This window comes from Cavia porcellus, unplaced genomic scaffold (genome assembly GCF_034190915.1).
Source record: "Cavia porcellus strain 051 isolate PalLab524CR breed Dunkin Hartley unplaced genomic scaffold, mCavPor4.1 scaffold_25, whole genome shotgun sequence".
Taxonomy (NCBI): domain Eukaryota; kingdom Metazoa; phylum Chordata; class Mammalia; order Rodentia; family Caviidae; genus Cavia; species Cavia porcellus.
In genome coordinates, this window is record NW_026947508.1 from 41910131 (window position 1) to 41922440 (window position 12310).

At 48.4% G+C, this 12310-nt stretch overlaps 1 protein-coding gene across 1 annotated transcript in view; it reads right to left on the minus strand.

The window, feature by feature from the left end:
* Trabd2b (TraB domain containing 2B) overlaps positions 1-12310 on the minus strand; it is a 206884-nt gene that overhangs the window by 29668 nt on the left and 164906 nt on the right. Inside the window, exons 3-4 of the mRNA XM_003461469.3 lie at positions 9335-9481; positions 1891-2065 (exon numbers count right to left, since the gene is read on the minus strand). Of these exons, the coding sequence (XP_003461517.2) occupies positions 1891-2065; positions 9335-9481 (322 nt within the window). The remainder of the gene's footprint in view (positions 1-1890; positions 2066-9334; positions 9482-12310) is intronic.

Here is a 12310-nt window from a genome sequence, read left to right on the forward strand (position 1 = left end):
AAGGTAGTGGGCAGGCTGTGAAGTCCTTGGGCTGAGCCATTTGCTGTACAGAGTGGGTCATTTGTTCCTGGTGTGGCTAAGCCAGGAGACGCAGCAGCTAACAGTAGGCAGGATCTGCACAGAGCTTTCGTTTGCAGATAGTGGGGTCCCTGAGAGCCCAAGCTGGGCTTCCTCTGCGCTTGCTCTGCCCTGACCTTACTGCTGCTCCAACCTAGTAAGTGCACCAGGCCCAGAGGAGGCCAGCATGGGAGGCTATGATCACTGTTCATTCATCCATTCATTCTTTTACTCCTTTATCTTATTCACTCACCAGGTCAAAACCTAGGGCACACTTCCAAAGACAGAGCGATGGTTAGGTGGTGGCTGCTTTCCCACCATGCAAGGGAGACAGGACCACTTGCCACTTGTCTGGAGGCTGGAGCTGCTGGTGGCTTGAACCAGGATAGTGGCAGCAGGGAGTGACAGAGTAAAGGATGTGGGGTCTTTCTGGTGATCTATCAGCAGGACCAACAGTGACTGACTAACTTTTTGGAGACCAAAGAGACTGGATTTGGCTGTGGTGTTTTTAGGCTGGCCTGGTGCCTGAGTGGTCATTCATGTGCAAGGACTTGGAGTTTCAGGAAAAGAGGTAGTGTCCAGGGCTCCCCACACCACTATGATTTGCATACTTACAGCCTCAGCTTCCTCGACTACAGAAAAGAGCTGGTGCTAGGGACCTCTGGCCTGAGTGACTGTCCTGGGCCTGGGGGAGTCAGGGTGGCTGCTCACTCTTGGGAGGCAACTGCTTCTTTCCATGGCTTTACTGGCCGGGGGCATCTCCCAGGCCTAAGAAAGTGGACTCAGGGTGGCTCCCTTGGGAGGTCAGCTAAGGTTGTTCTAGCGTAGGGTGAACTGGAGGAAGAGGAGAGTAGGTACTTCAGGACACTTTCTTGAACAGGTCCTCAAAGCATTCCTGCCTCATCAGACCTCTGGCAGGTGTCCTGCAGCAGGAAAGTGGCCCTAATCTCTCCAAGTGGCCAGTCAACATCCTGCTCTTTCTGGTTTTCTAGACCTCTGTTTCTCTGACACCTGCTTGTGAACAGCTCCTGGAATCCTGGAAGACTCAAGCAAGCCCTAGCTCTTTCTATTCATATGAGCCAACTGAGGCTGAGAAAGACGAAGGGAATTGGCAGGGGCCACAATGGGCCAAGGAGAGCTCCAGTGTGAGCCCAAATGCTTTCTGTCCTTCTGAGGTGGCCTTGACAAGGCTGTCCCAGAGGACTTGTATCATGTCAGAGCTCCCCTTACCCCACCATGTGCCTCTATTGCGCAGGGACTGTAGAGGAGGGAACAGTGGCCCAGGTGGATGTACCTGTGGCTCTTGCCATTGGAGTATTTGGACTTGGATGGGGCCACAAATCTCAGACTATGGAAGTTTCTCCTTACAAAATCAGCATGCCCATGAGAGCTCAGTGGATTAGACTGAGAACAGGATGTGGAGAACAGAGTGTGTAGTTGACAGACCAAGAAAGGAGAGGCAGGGGACAGCATCTATGAGTGTGGCACCAGGCATGGCAAGCACAGTTACAAGCCATCTCAGTTCTCACGAGACAGGGGATAAATTCTGTCACCCTGAACGGCAGGTTACAAAGAAAAGCAAGAGCCAAGACAGGCTGCAAAAGGGTCCCTCTTCCGCTCTCAGAGCCCAGGGCTCTGGCTCTGCTGGGTGTGGCTATCTGAGGCTTAAAGAAGCCATAGAAATCCTCAGAAGGGGTCACTTCCCTTACCCAAAGGGACATTTAGTAAAAAACCTTAATCCCACGCAGAGCTGCATTCCAGCACTGTGCAGTTGCCCCACGCTCTTCTGGGATTTGGTTTTGCTTTTGATGGAGGTGCAGTCAGGGGCCAAACCTGCTCCAAACGCGAAGAAGCAGATCTTGTCCTCATTCTCCCGCAGCAGCGTCATGACCCTCTTTCCCATGCGCTCGTTCCTCTTGTAGATGAGCTCCTGGCGGAAGTAGCTGTCAATCTCCTGGGCTGTCACCTGCTCATGCGGTGGGAGGGTGGTGTTGAGAAAGTTGGGCAGCTGCAAAGGCAAGACAGAGGCTGCCTTCAGTCCTTGAGGGGCAGGAGCACCTGGGCAGGGCTGGTGATTTACCTTTCCTGGGCTGACGGGGCATCCTGGTGTTTTTGGGGGGGATGCGTTTCTCACCCATCCCCAAAGTCTTTGGGATCAGCACTACTGCTCCTATTTTATGAATGAAGCCAGCAAGAGTGGAGAAGTTCCCAAGAGATGCAAGAGGAGCAGCTGAGTGCCCCAGCAGCGGGACTCCCACGGGCGTCTCCCTTGTCTCTGCCTGGTTTAGCTTTAGTGCTCAGGAGCTGAGGTCCAGCGAGGCTGGGACTCCTCGCCCAAATGACTTCACTTCAAACCCTAACTCCAGCACTGGTGCACACCTGGAATGTAGATCAGTGAGAGGGGATGGAGAGTCGGCCAAACTGCCTGGTATAGCAAGAAGGCTGCGGCGTGAGATTAGGCCAAGTTGGGCGTCAGCCCCTATTCTGATGCTGTGTGGTGCTGGGTTAGTTATTCACTTTTCTGAGCTCCAATTTTCTCATTTATAAAATGGGACTCAGGATCTTAAGGGATTAAATGAGATAATGTGTGCTCCTGAGGGCCTCACACTAGAGATAGGAGGAGAAATGCCTTTTCCCATTTCCCATGTTTAGGTTATCATCTATCCACTACTGGCTCCTCCACCTCCCAGGATATAACCCTTTCCAGGAAACTAACTCTGGGACCCTGACAGGACCTAAGATGGCGCTTTTTTGGCATCTTGTCTTGGAACAGATCAGATTTCTCAGCTTGGGGCCCTGTACCATCACCTCCCTTCCCACACCCAGTCCCATGGCGTGGCAACAGCCTCATGGATGTACTCTTGACCTAGGCAGAGGGCTTCCCGAGTTCGGGGATGGAACCTTTATCATTCTGGGTCCCAAGTGCCTGGCAGGGCCCTGAGGGGCCCTTGGACTGGAACATGAGGTCTTGCTGCTCCTTTGTGATCTTAGCTGCCCTTCCCGTGTTCTTCCTTGCCAACATTTCTTCTTTGCAATCTGGATGGCAGGTCGAGGTGTTCCAGCATAATCTCCTCCAAAACACGTGTGGGACCATTAAGGAAACCAGGGCAGTGAGTGAGAATATATCCTTCTTCCTCACAACCTATCAGTGCCATTACCACTTGCAGGCTCACGTTCACAGGATGTCTCCCACCTTTTGTCTCTCTTCTATTTCTTCAACTCCCCCCACCCAGGCACACTGCAGAAGATGCCAGGGCTAACTGGCCGATGGACAAGGTTGTTCATGGTGCAGATGAATTTCCTGCAGGTTTTAGCCCCTAGAAAGGGTCAAGCAGCTCACTCCCTCAGAGCTTAGAGTCACTGCTAAGTTGACATCATTTCAGAAGAAAATGGAGCAGTAAGGCGGAACTCCGAGGGACAGAGGAGGCTGTGACATCTGCTTTGTGCTGGCGGAGGGCCAGTGGGTTAGAAAAGTATGACTCACTGCCTGGATGAGTAACAATAACTTGACTGGTGTCTCCTGCCCTTGTGTAGTGTACAACTTCCATGGCTGTATGTAGCAGCACTACTAGTTCCCAGTGGGTCAGAAGAGAGCTGGTGCCCAGGGACTTTCCTACTTTAGACAAAGTAATGGTGTTACTGGCGACAGGCAAACCTGACACAACAGGTCACACTTGATACAGCTGCAGAAAATACCAAAGGTTGCTGTCTTAAGGAGGAAACAGAGGCCATGACTCAAGAGTTTTTCGTAGAAACAAGTATCTTAAAGACCTCTTTCCATTCCTTGGGTATGGGTGACAATTCAAGACCACGTTATTCCACAAAGAGATATTTGTTCAGTGAATAAGTGACTGAGTGAATGGGCTGAGGGGCAGAGGGATCACGCAGGTCCTGAAAGCATGGGGGCTGGGATGACTTAGGTTGGAATTCTTATTTTGCTGCTTACTCCTTGGGTGACTTTACTAGAGAGTTACTTGGTTTTTCTGAGGCTCAGTTTCCAAATTGGTAATATAAAGGTAATACACAGTGTTGTAGGGTTAAATGAGTTTTTTAAAATTTCCCAAGCTGGGCTCAGATTTTTTATTTTATGAAACAATAAGACAAAATTTCATAAACAAATAAGATAATAACAATAGTTATACTGTAAATTGTTATATTCAAACTAGTTACTTAGAGTGTAAGATATAAATCAAAAAAATTTTACAGAAAAAAGCAGATAACACAAACTTTCTTTTTAATGAACTATAATAAACTAGTAGTATAAACGAAATCAATCAGTATATACATTGACATAATTTTTAAATAATAGAATTTGTATTTTGGGGAAGTAGTTGAACTCACTAACTTCTATTTATCTAAGTTTTGTTCTTTGTGTATATATGTATGTATGTAGATTATACATACATACTATATATCTACATGTATACATACTATACATACATACTATACATCTACATATATGTATATATATATATTTCTTATGTAAGAGAAACTATCTGATATGAGAGTATCATCTATATCATTTATTATTATGTTTTTAAGTTGTATCCATTTGCCTACAACTGCCTCATGTTTATCTTTCTTATGGCAAAACAAGAAACTCCAATGTATATAAATTTTATATTTTCTTTATACATTCATCTATTTATGGACATACATGCTGTCTCCAAGATATTACAAATTGTGCTGCTATAAACATGGGTAAGCGTGTATCCTTGTAGTATGATTGTTATGGCTTGTACCTAGATGTCTCCACAAGCCTCATGTGCTCATAGGTGGGGCTTTTTAGAGGTGGCTGGATCTAGGGTGGGTGAATATGGAATAAGGGTATGTGACAGCTAATTTAGTCTCCTGATTGGCTTAATATGGTTCTGGGTATGGATAATGAGAAGCCCCACTTTGGGTGTGGGTGGCATCAACAAACAGGCTTGTTGCCTGGGTAGAATACAAACAGAAAACAAGGCTTATTGCTTCTTTTTGCCTGCTCTGCCATGGACTGTTTCTCCTCTGCCACGTCCCTCTGCCATGACACCCTGCCTTGGAGCCAGCTGACTGGACTGAAACTTCTACATACTGTGAGCTAAAATAAACCTTTCTTCCATTAACTTGTGGGTATTGGGTATTTTGCTCCAGCAGCAAGCAAAGTAACTAAGACAATGATGACTTTAACTTTTGGGAAGATACCTTGAAGGGGAATAGTTGGGTCTAAATGAGTTTTGGAAAGTGCTTAGCACAGTGCATTTCACAAAAGAAGTCTTGAATAAAACGTCAGCAATTACACACTTAGCCTAGGGCAGTGATGGCTAATGTTTTAGAGAAGAGCGCCCAAACTGCAATCCAAAACCCACTTAACCTACTGCAAAGTGCCAACACTGCAATTAAACTTGAATACTGAGGTTTTAGTTTAGAAAAAAGTAACCTATACATTAACATCTTTTGTCCCTAAAGAAAAAGAATGCACATTGCCAAAGCTTCTTCACTACTGACCTAAGGGATGGAGCTGGCTTCATTACCTTCCCTTGCAACACCACAGCCTGCCAGTGAAGGGTGGCCTTGGATGGGATGGAGGTGGAGACAACAAATTAAAGGCCATCAGAGTCATCAGAGAGCCGGCTAGGCAGAGTTTCACTTCCCCTCTTTCAAGCCTCCTTAAGACCTTTAGACACACAGACCCTCCCTCTGGCACTTCATGACCACAACGTGCACTGCCACAAAGAAGCATCTCCACTGATTCCTTAGGGAGCTGAAAAAAAATCGAAGAGGACAAGAAGCAAAATGCTAAATTTCAAAGCCATGAAGGAGTGAGTTGGGCTAGACACTCAGTTTCCTCAGGCTACAAGCTGCTAGTTGACATTCTCTGCAGGTTTGATGCTAATGGGTTGTGGCTCTGTGCCAAGGATGGGGCCTGGGTTTGGGCCAGGGCTTGGATGGAAGCAAATTAATGATGTCATTAGGCTTGTCAGGGGGCTTAACTCTCCCATGACAAGTATAAGTGCAGGACACATGATAACATTTTAAACAGGACATTCAAGGTCTCCAGGGTCCTAGAGGGAGAGGTCTGGGATGGGGTGACAAGGAGATGCCTGGGTAGGGCTGGGTCAGGTCTAATGCTTGGGTCAAATGACACAGATCTCAACATACCCTGCCCTTTACACAAGCATTCAGCAGAGACCTGCTGAGAATGTCCATGAGTCCAGGTCTGTTATGCCAGGAGCCAAAGAGCTTCCTTAAACTGGGTATCTTGTCTTTGATGAGGCCCACAACCCAGGGGGAGAGTCAGAGATGCCCACAAGAGTACTATGGGGTACAATGAGGGATGAGGGGACACATAGGGGAGGCCACTTATTCCTCTTACTTATTCTTATTCTCCCCTATTAGGGGAGGCTCATTCCAGGACAGTCCCAGCTTTGTGGCTGGAGATGGCTCCACATCTGCTAATTACTTGATCCTGAACTATATTTCACTGTCAGAATTTACACTTGAATTTGTATAAGACGTATCTGCAGCTGCTGTATACCTCAGGCTGACTGGGCACCCAAGGTAGTCTTCCCAGGATGGGGACTGTGAGAACAAGGCACAGTCACTTCAGAAAGTGAGACGAGTGGGCAGGACATGTGTGAGGTGTTGGCAGAATTATCAACCTGGATCTGCACCTGTCTTAACTATGGCCTCCAAAGCTCACTTCATCATCCTTTACGCAGTAGCCTGAGGCATCTCTGAGCACATCACTCCTTGTTATGACTCTCTAGGACTCCTATTTTCTCATCCTTGCACAGCCTGCCTCTACCTGACAATCACATTTTCAGGAGCCCCGTGTTCCCACTCACCCCACCACCAGTTTGCTTCACTTGGCCACCTGTACTTGAACGCTCATTGGGTAGATTCCTCTCTCCAAAGCCCCATCTGATTGCAAGCGGTGTGACTAGCCCTGTAGCCTCATATCCTCAGTTCCCCACAGGCTTCCAGGCCTCCAGCTGCAGATGCAGACCTGCCACAGCCAGCGGTTCAGCTCTGCTACCCTGATACTAGGCTTTCCTCATTCTTACCTCTGGGACAAGGGCTGTCCTCTCAGCAAGGGGCCCATCCTACCTGTGCTCCTGTGTGCAGCCTGGTTTGCTAATCTAATCTGGGTGGACCAAGCCATGCATCTCCTTTCCCACTTTAGGTACAGCCACAGCTGCAAGACCCCTGATGAAATTCCTGATTGCCAAGGACTACTCAGTACCTCACTTTAGCTCGAAGAACATCTGAGTTTGCCACCTGCACCCTGTGCCTCCTTTCCTTTACTTAAGGTCATAACCTGGGCAGGGCCTCCCTGAGGGCTGGCCCCATCAGAGCCATCTCGTTCTGAGTTGGGATCAGGGCTCCTCTGCCACAGAGCTCCCCCAGCCTCTTCCCCAGTGGCAGATGCAGGGCAAGGACTTGCTACAACGTGGCACACTGGTGAGGATTCCACAACCTTTGTGAGGTCAGGATTCTCTGTCCTCCCTTACTTCCTCACTGCCAAGTCACAGCCCTTAGAATCCTGAGCCATCTCTGGCAATTCCTCTAGCTTGTTCTTCTTTCATCTTCCAAGCTTTTCCAAGCTAACTCAGGCCGCAGTGGTTCACTGACACATTCTTCGTGCCAGGCCCTCAGGTGCCTCGGCAGTGGGGAGCCAGAAATGAGCAGCATACCCTTGGGAGATCATGTTCTAGGGCTGAGGGCAGCAGTTACAGAAGCTCCTGGTCTCGACCTCTACACCTTCAGAATGAATGGGTGTTCACTCCTCCCCTGCTCCCTGTCTCTGGCTTGTTTGCATATGGCTTTCTCCACTGGGCCATTCTTCCTCCTGTCAAAGGCTAATATTCCAGGTCTTTTGTGGCTTCTCACCTTGCAAGACTCTTTCCTCCTGCACCAGTCCTATCTGCATTAGCTGTCCCTGCCATAGACTCTAGCAGCACTGTTGCTCCCCCTACCAAGGCTCAACGCAGAGTGCCAGGAGAGGGTGGACCACACCACGGCCATTCTCTCTGGTTCCCCACCACATTCCTTTGCATAGCTCTGGGCCTGGCATTTACACTGATTTCACCCATTTGTTCAGCCAGTATTCACCCAGTCATATCCTGGGCCTGGAACTAGCCAGTTGGTAGACTTAAATGAATAAAATGGACCTGAATCCTGCCCTCACGGGCCTATCATTTCAGTGTGCAGGGCCAGATCGTAAGTAGTGTCTAGTGTATACATTAGGCATCTGTCATGTGGCAGGATCTTCCAGGCCATGGGAAAAGTAAAGCATAATAAATGAGAGGGTGGGAGTATGGGTCAGGTTCCGATCCAGAGAAGGTGTCCTCATTGAACTGAGACTTTTTTGATAAAGTGGGGGGCGGCAGAGGGTGCTGTTGGTGGAAAGTGGACAAGACTGAGGGGGGTTCTTGGAATAGTAAGGAGTCCTGTGCAGCTGGGGTGCATGTGGGAGGAGGAAGCCTGAAGAAAAGGGGTTGAGCCCACTTAGTGTCATGAGAAGGAAGTGGCCTCTTTAGCCTAATTCAGATGCTTTTTGAATGAATGGTGATTCAAGCATCACTACAGAGGAAGTCAGGACCGGAGATGTCTGGGGATACTGAACTCCATCCAGGGACCAGGAAGGTGTCTCAGAGCAGGTATCATTTGACCATGGCCAAGTGGGAGGGACCCAGGGGAGGAAGAAAGAAGTAGCTGCATCAGGAGAAGAGCGGAACTTCCATAGGTTCCCAGAATAAGCAAGACCTGTGGGGTGGGAGGCCTGGGCCAGGACAAGACCAGATGAGGCAGATCCCCAAGGGCCTTAAATGTTGGGTGAGGAGTTTGGAATTTATCTTGGAGCCTACTGGCTTGGTGATAAATTTTTCTCTAGGACTTCAAACTGGACAGAAAGCTGTGCTGGACTCAAGTCCAACCTCAGAATCACTGTGGGCTTTCATTCCCTAGGGTCTTAATTTCCTAAAATTTGAACTGAGCCTCTTGGAGACTTCCCTGGTTTTACATGTTAAGCATCCAGAATCTCAGACCCCAGAGCCATGTAGATTGGCTCACACTGCTGCTCTTGATAACTCGATAATCAATAGCTAATAAAATATTTGGCCTTGAATGGTCTCTTTCCTTCTCTGGACCTCAGTTTTCCCATCTATAAATGGGAGTAACTGGAGCTCCTGCTTCTCATGGCTGGAGAAGATAGGAAGGTTCGTCTGGGCCTGGCCTGGAGTCTTTGCAGCTGGTGAGCCAGAGGCTGTCAGGCCGAGAAGTGGAGGCACCTCACCTGGGATGTGTCATGGTTGAAGATGACAGCGTTGAGGTCTCCACAGTTGTAGTGCTTGATGAGGTCCTCTGTGGTATAGGGCACCTGCAGGCTCCCAGCCCGCACACTCTCATGCTGCAGCAGGGTCTGGTTCAGGGCAAACAGCACCTGGCCAAGGGAAGAGAGGGCAGTCAGGGCGGTGCTCAGGGCTGGCTGTCCTCTGGGAATGGCCCTCTTCCCTCTAGGCTTGGGTGTAGGACCCAGCACCCGCTGGCTCAGCAAACACTTCCACACTTCCTCCTCTGTCCACCACTCTGAGCACTGATGCCTGCTCTTAGCTCCAGCCCTCTCCACAGAGCTCCTCCTGCTGGACTCAACCACTTATCTAATAATGGGCAAAGTGAGGACCCTTCTGAGACTGGGTTTGAAGTTTTGGGTAAGTTTTTCTCTCAATTCTTTTGTGTTGCGTGCTTAGAAGCCTTCTAGGAAAAGCAGGATCATTCATTAAAAACACATGTCAACAAAACAAAGCAAACAAGGAACAAATAAACAGAAGCCCAGTTAGGCACCAAGGCCCAACCCAAAAGCCCTTGTTGTCCAAGGGGCTGGGTCCTCAGAGCCCGGCCCACACTCTCATTCAGATGGCATATGTGTCCTCAGTTCTTCTGTCTTATGGCCACTGCACCTGGCCTTGGGGATGCAGCTGTCCCCAGCCAGAACCGCTAGGTGTCAGGTCAGCTGGGGTGCTATGCAAAAGTCAGTTGCTCGGCCTCATCTTCTAAAATCAGAATCTCTGTTTTCCAGAGGTTCCCTGGGTATTTCCTGAGCAGCCCAACAGGCTGTAGCATTTGAGGGTCATGACTTTCATGGTTCCCAGGGTACAAAGGCCTTGGAAGATTGTCTAGCCCGGCACTTCCATTTTAGATGCAGAAACTGAGGCTCAGAAAGAGGAAGGCACTCTTTCAGCCATTAGGCTGGAGCTGGAGCTGGAACCAGGTTCATGTAAGTATTTCCAGAAGTCTTTGGCCAAGGGGAGGGATGAACATGATCATCAACAGGTTATGTATCACCAATGGGGAGAAGAAGCTTGCTGCGATCCCTATGCAAAATGACAGGAGGCGACCTTGACCTTAGGCCTTCCATCCCTGCTGCTTCCCAGTTGCAGCCGGTGCCCTCAGTCCTGAGGCTCTGCTCATTCTGTTTGCTCAGTTCCATGGATGACAAGGCCCAAGCTCTCGGCTCACACCAATTTCCCACTGGATGCACAGCAACAGCCCCTCCCACTACCTGTGCCCTTCTGTGATAGTCATCTTTTGAAATGGCTTCCCTCTTTTTCTTCCTTATCCAAAATACTCAGCATCCCTTTTGTCTCCCCGTCATTGGACTAGTTTTCAGGAAAGCTCCTAGGCAGGCACCTAGTCCCCATCATGGTCAAATAACTTCACTTCTTATACAGCCTTCATGGCTTTGTTATGGTTTGGATCTAAAATGGTACCCGAGGCCTCATGTGTTTGAGAGGTGATTGGATCATGGGGTGCTACACTGAGTTGCTTGTTGTGTTTTAGGAAGTGGAGCCTGGAGGAAAGAGGCAGTTCAGTAAGGGCATGATCTGGACAGGTCTAATTTCCTCCCAGGTTTCTCCCTTTGGCTCCCCTGGTCTCTGTGGGTAGTACCTTACAGATTAATAGCCTCATCTCTTTATCCTCCCTATACCCATGCCCCTCAACATGGAATTTTAGAGCTCCCCTCTATTTTAACATTGGACTGTCTTCAGCCACATAATGTCAGGAATCTTTACAAACAAAATCGGGTGTTTTAGTTGTTTTTCTCATTGCTGACAGAAAATACCCAAGATCCATAAGTTAAGTGCAGAAAGGTTTATTTAGCTCACAGTTCATAGAGGTTTCAGTTCACAGTTGGCTGGCTGCAAGTCAAGTGGCATGGCAGGGGAGAAAGAGTTCACGGTGGGCAGAGGCAGGAAGCAGTGAGGTAGAGAGGAAGCAAGCCACGAGCAGTCACAGCAGACTTCTTTCTGTCCCTTGTATTTTATGCAGGCTAAAAGGCCTTAGGTTGGGTGGCACGCACACCCAGGGAGGGCCTTCCCATTATCTACACTCAGAACTATGACAAACCAGTCAGTGGACTAATTTAGTAAAAACACACCCTAGCATATACAGTGGATTCAGCCACCACTGCAAGAGCCCCATTTATGATTGCATGAAGATTTAGGGGGACATCTAGACACAGCTATAACATAGGGCAAACATTGGGGTGCTACTGCTGCTTCACATACCTCTGCCATGGCCCTGAGAATAAAACAGCCTGCTGTAGGATGAGACCTAGACCAGCCAACAGCGGGCAATTCCCAGATATGTGAACCAAGAAGATCAGCAGAACCTGTCCACAATTGGCTCTAGCTGCATAAGCACTAAACTCCACTGTTGTTATACAGCATAATTATGGTGCCAGGTGATTAATGTGCTATGCTTCCTTCTACCATGGTGTGAAAATTAAGTTGTTGTTTATATTTAGTTCCAGCCACTCAGTAGGCTATGAGCTTCTTGAAGACGTAATTGCAACTTATTCTTGAATTTGTATATTCAGCATTGTGCCATGTAAAGATGTCACTTGTTTCTTTTAGCATCTTGACATCTGCTGTGGCTACTTTCTAGTTCAACGATGCTTGTTAATCCCTTAAGAATCATCCTTGGAACTGGGCATTTCTATCTGCCTTTTGAGATAGGAAACTACCACATGGTAGAACTTCCAATGAAGACAGATAATCTGAATAAAAAGCTTCTAAAATAGGTATGTATGACCTGGCCAAATTTCTGACATGTGCAACAGGGCCAAACTTGTGCTCCTGAGAGCCGCTCCACTCACCCCCATCTAGTTTGTTAGCAGCTGGCAGCAGAGCTAGATGCACAGGATGCAGAACCACAGGCTGCTCTCCCTAATGAGCTGGCTAACGATGAGGTCAGACCCCCACCTCTACCC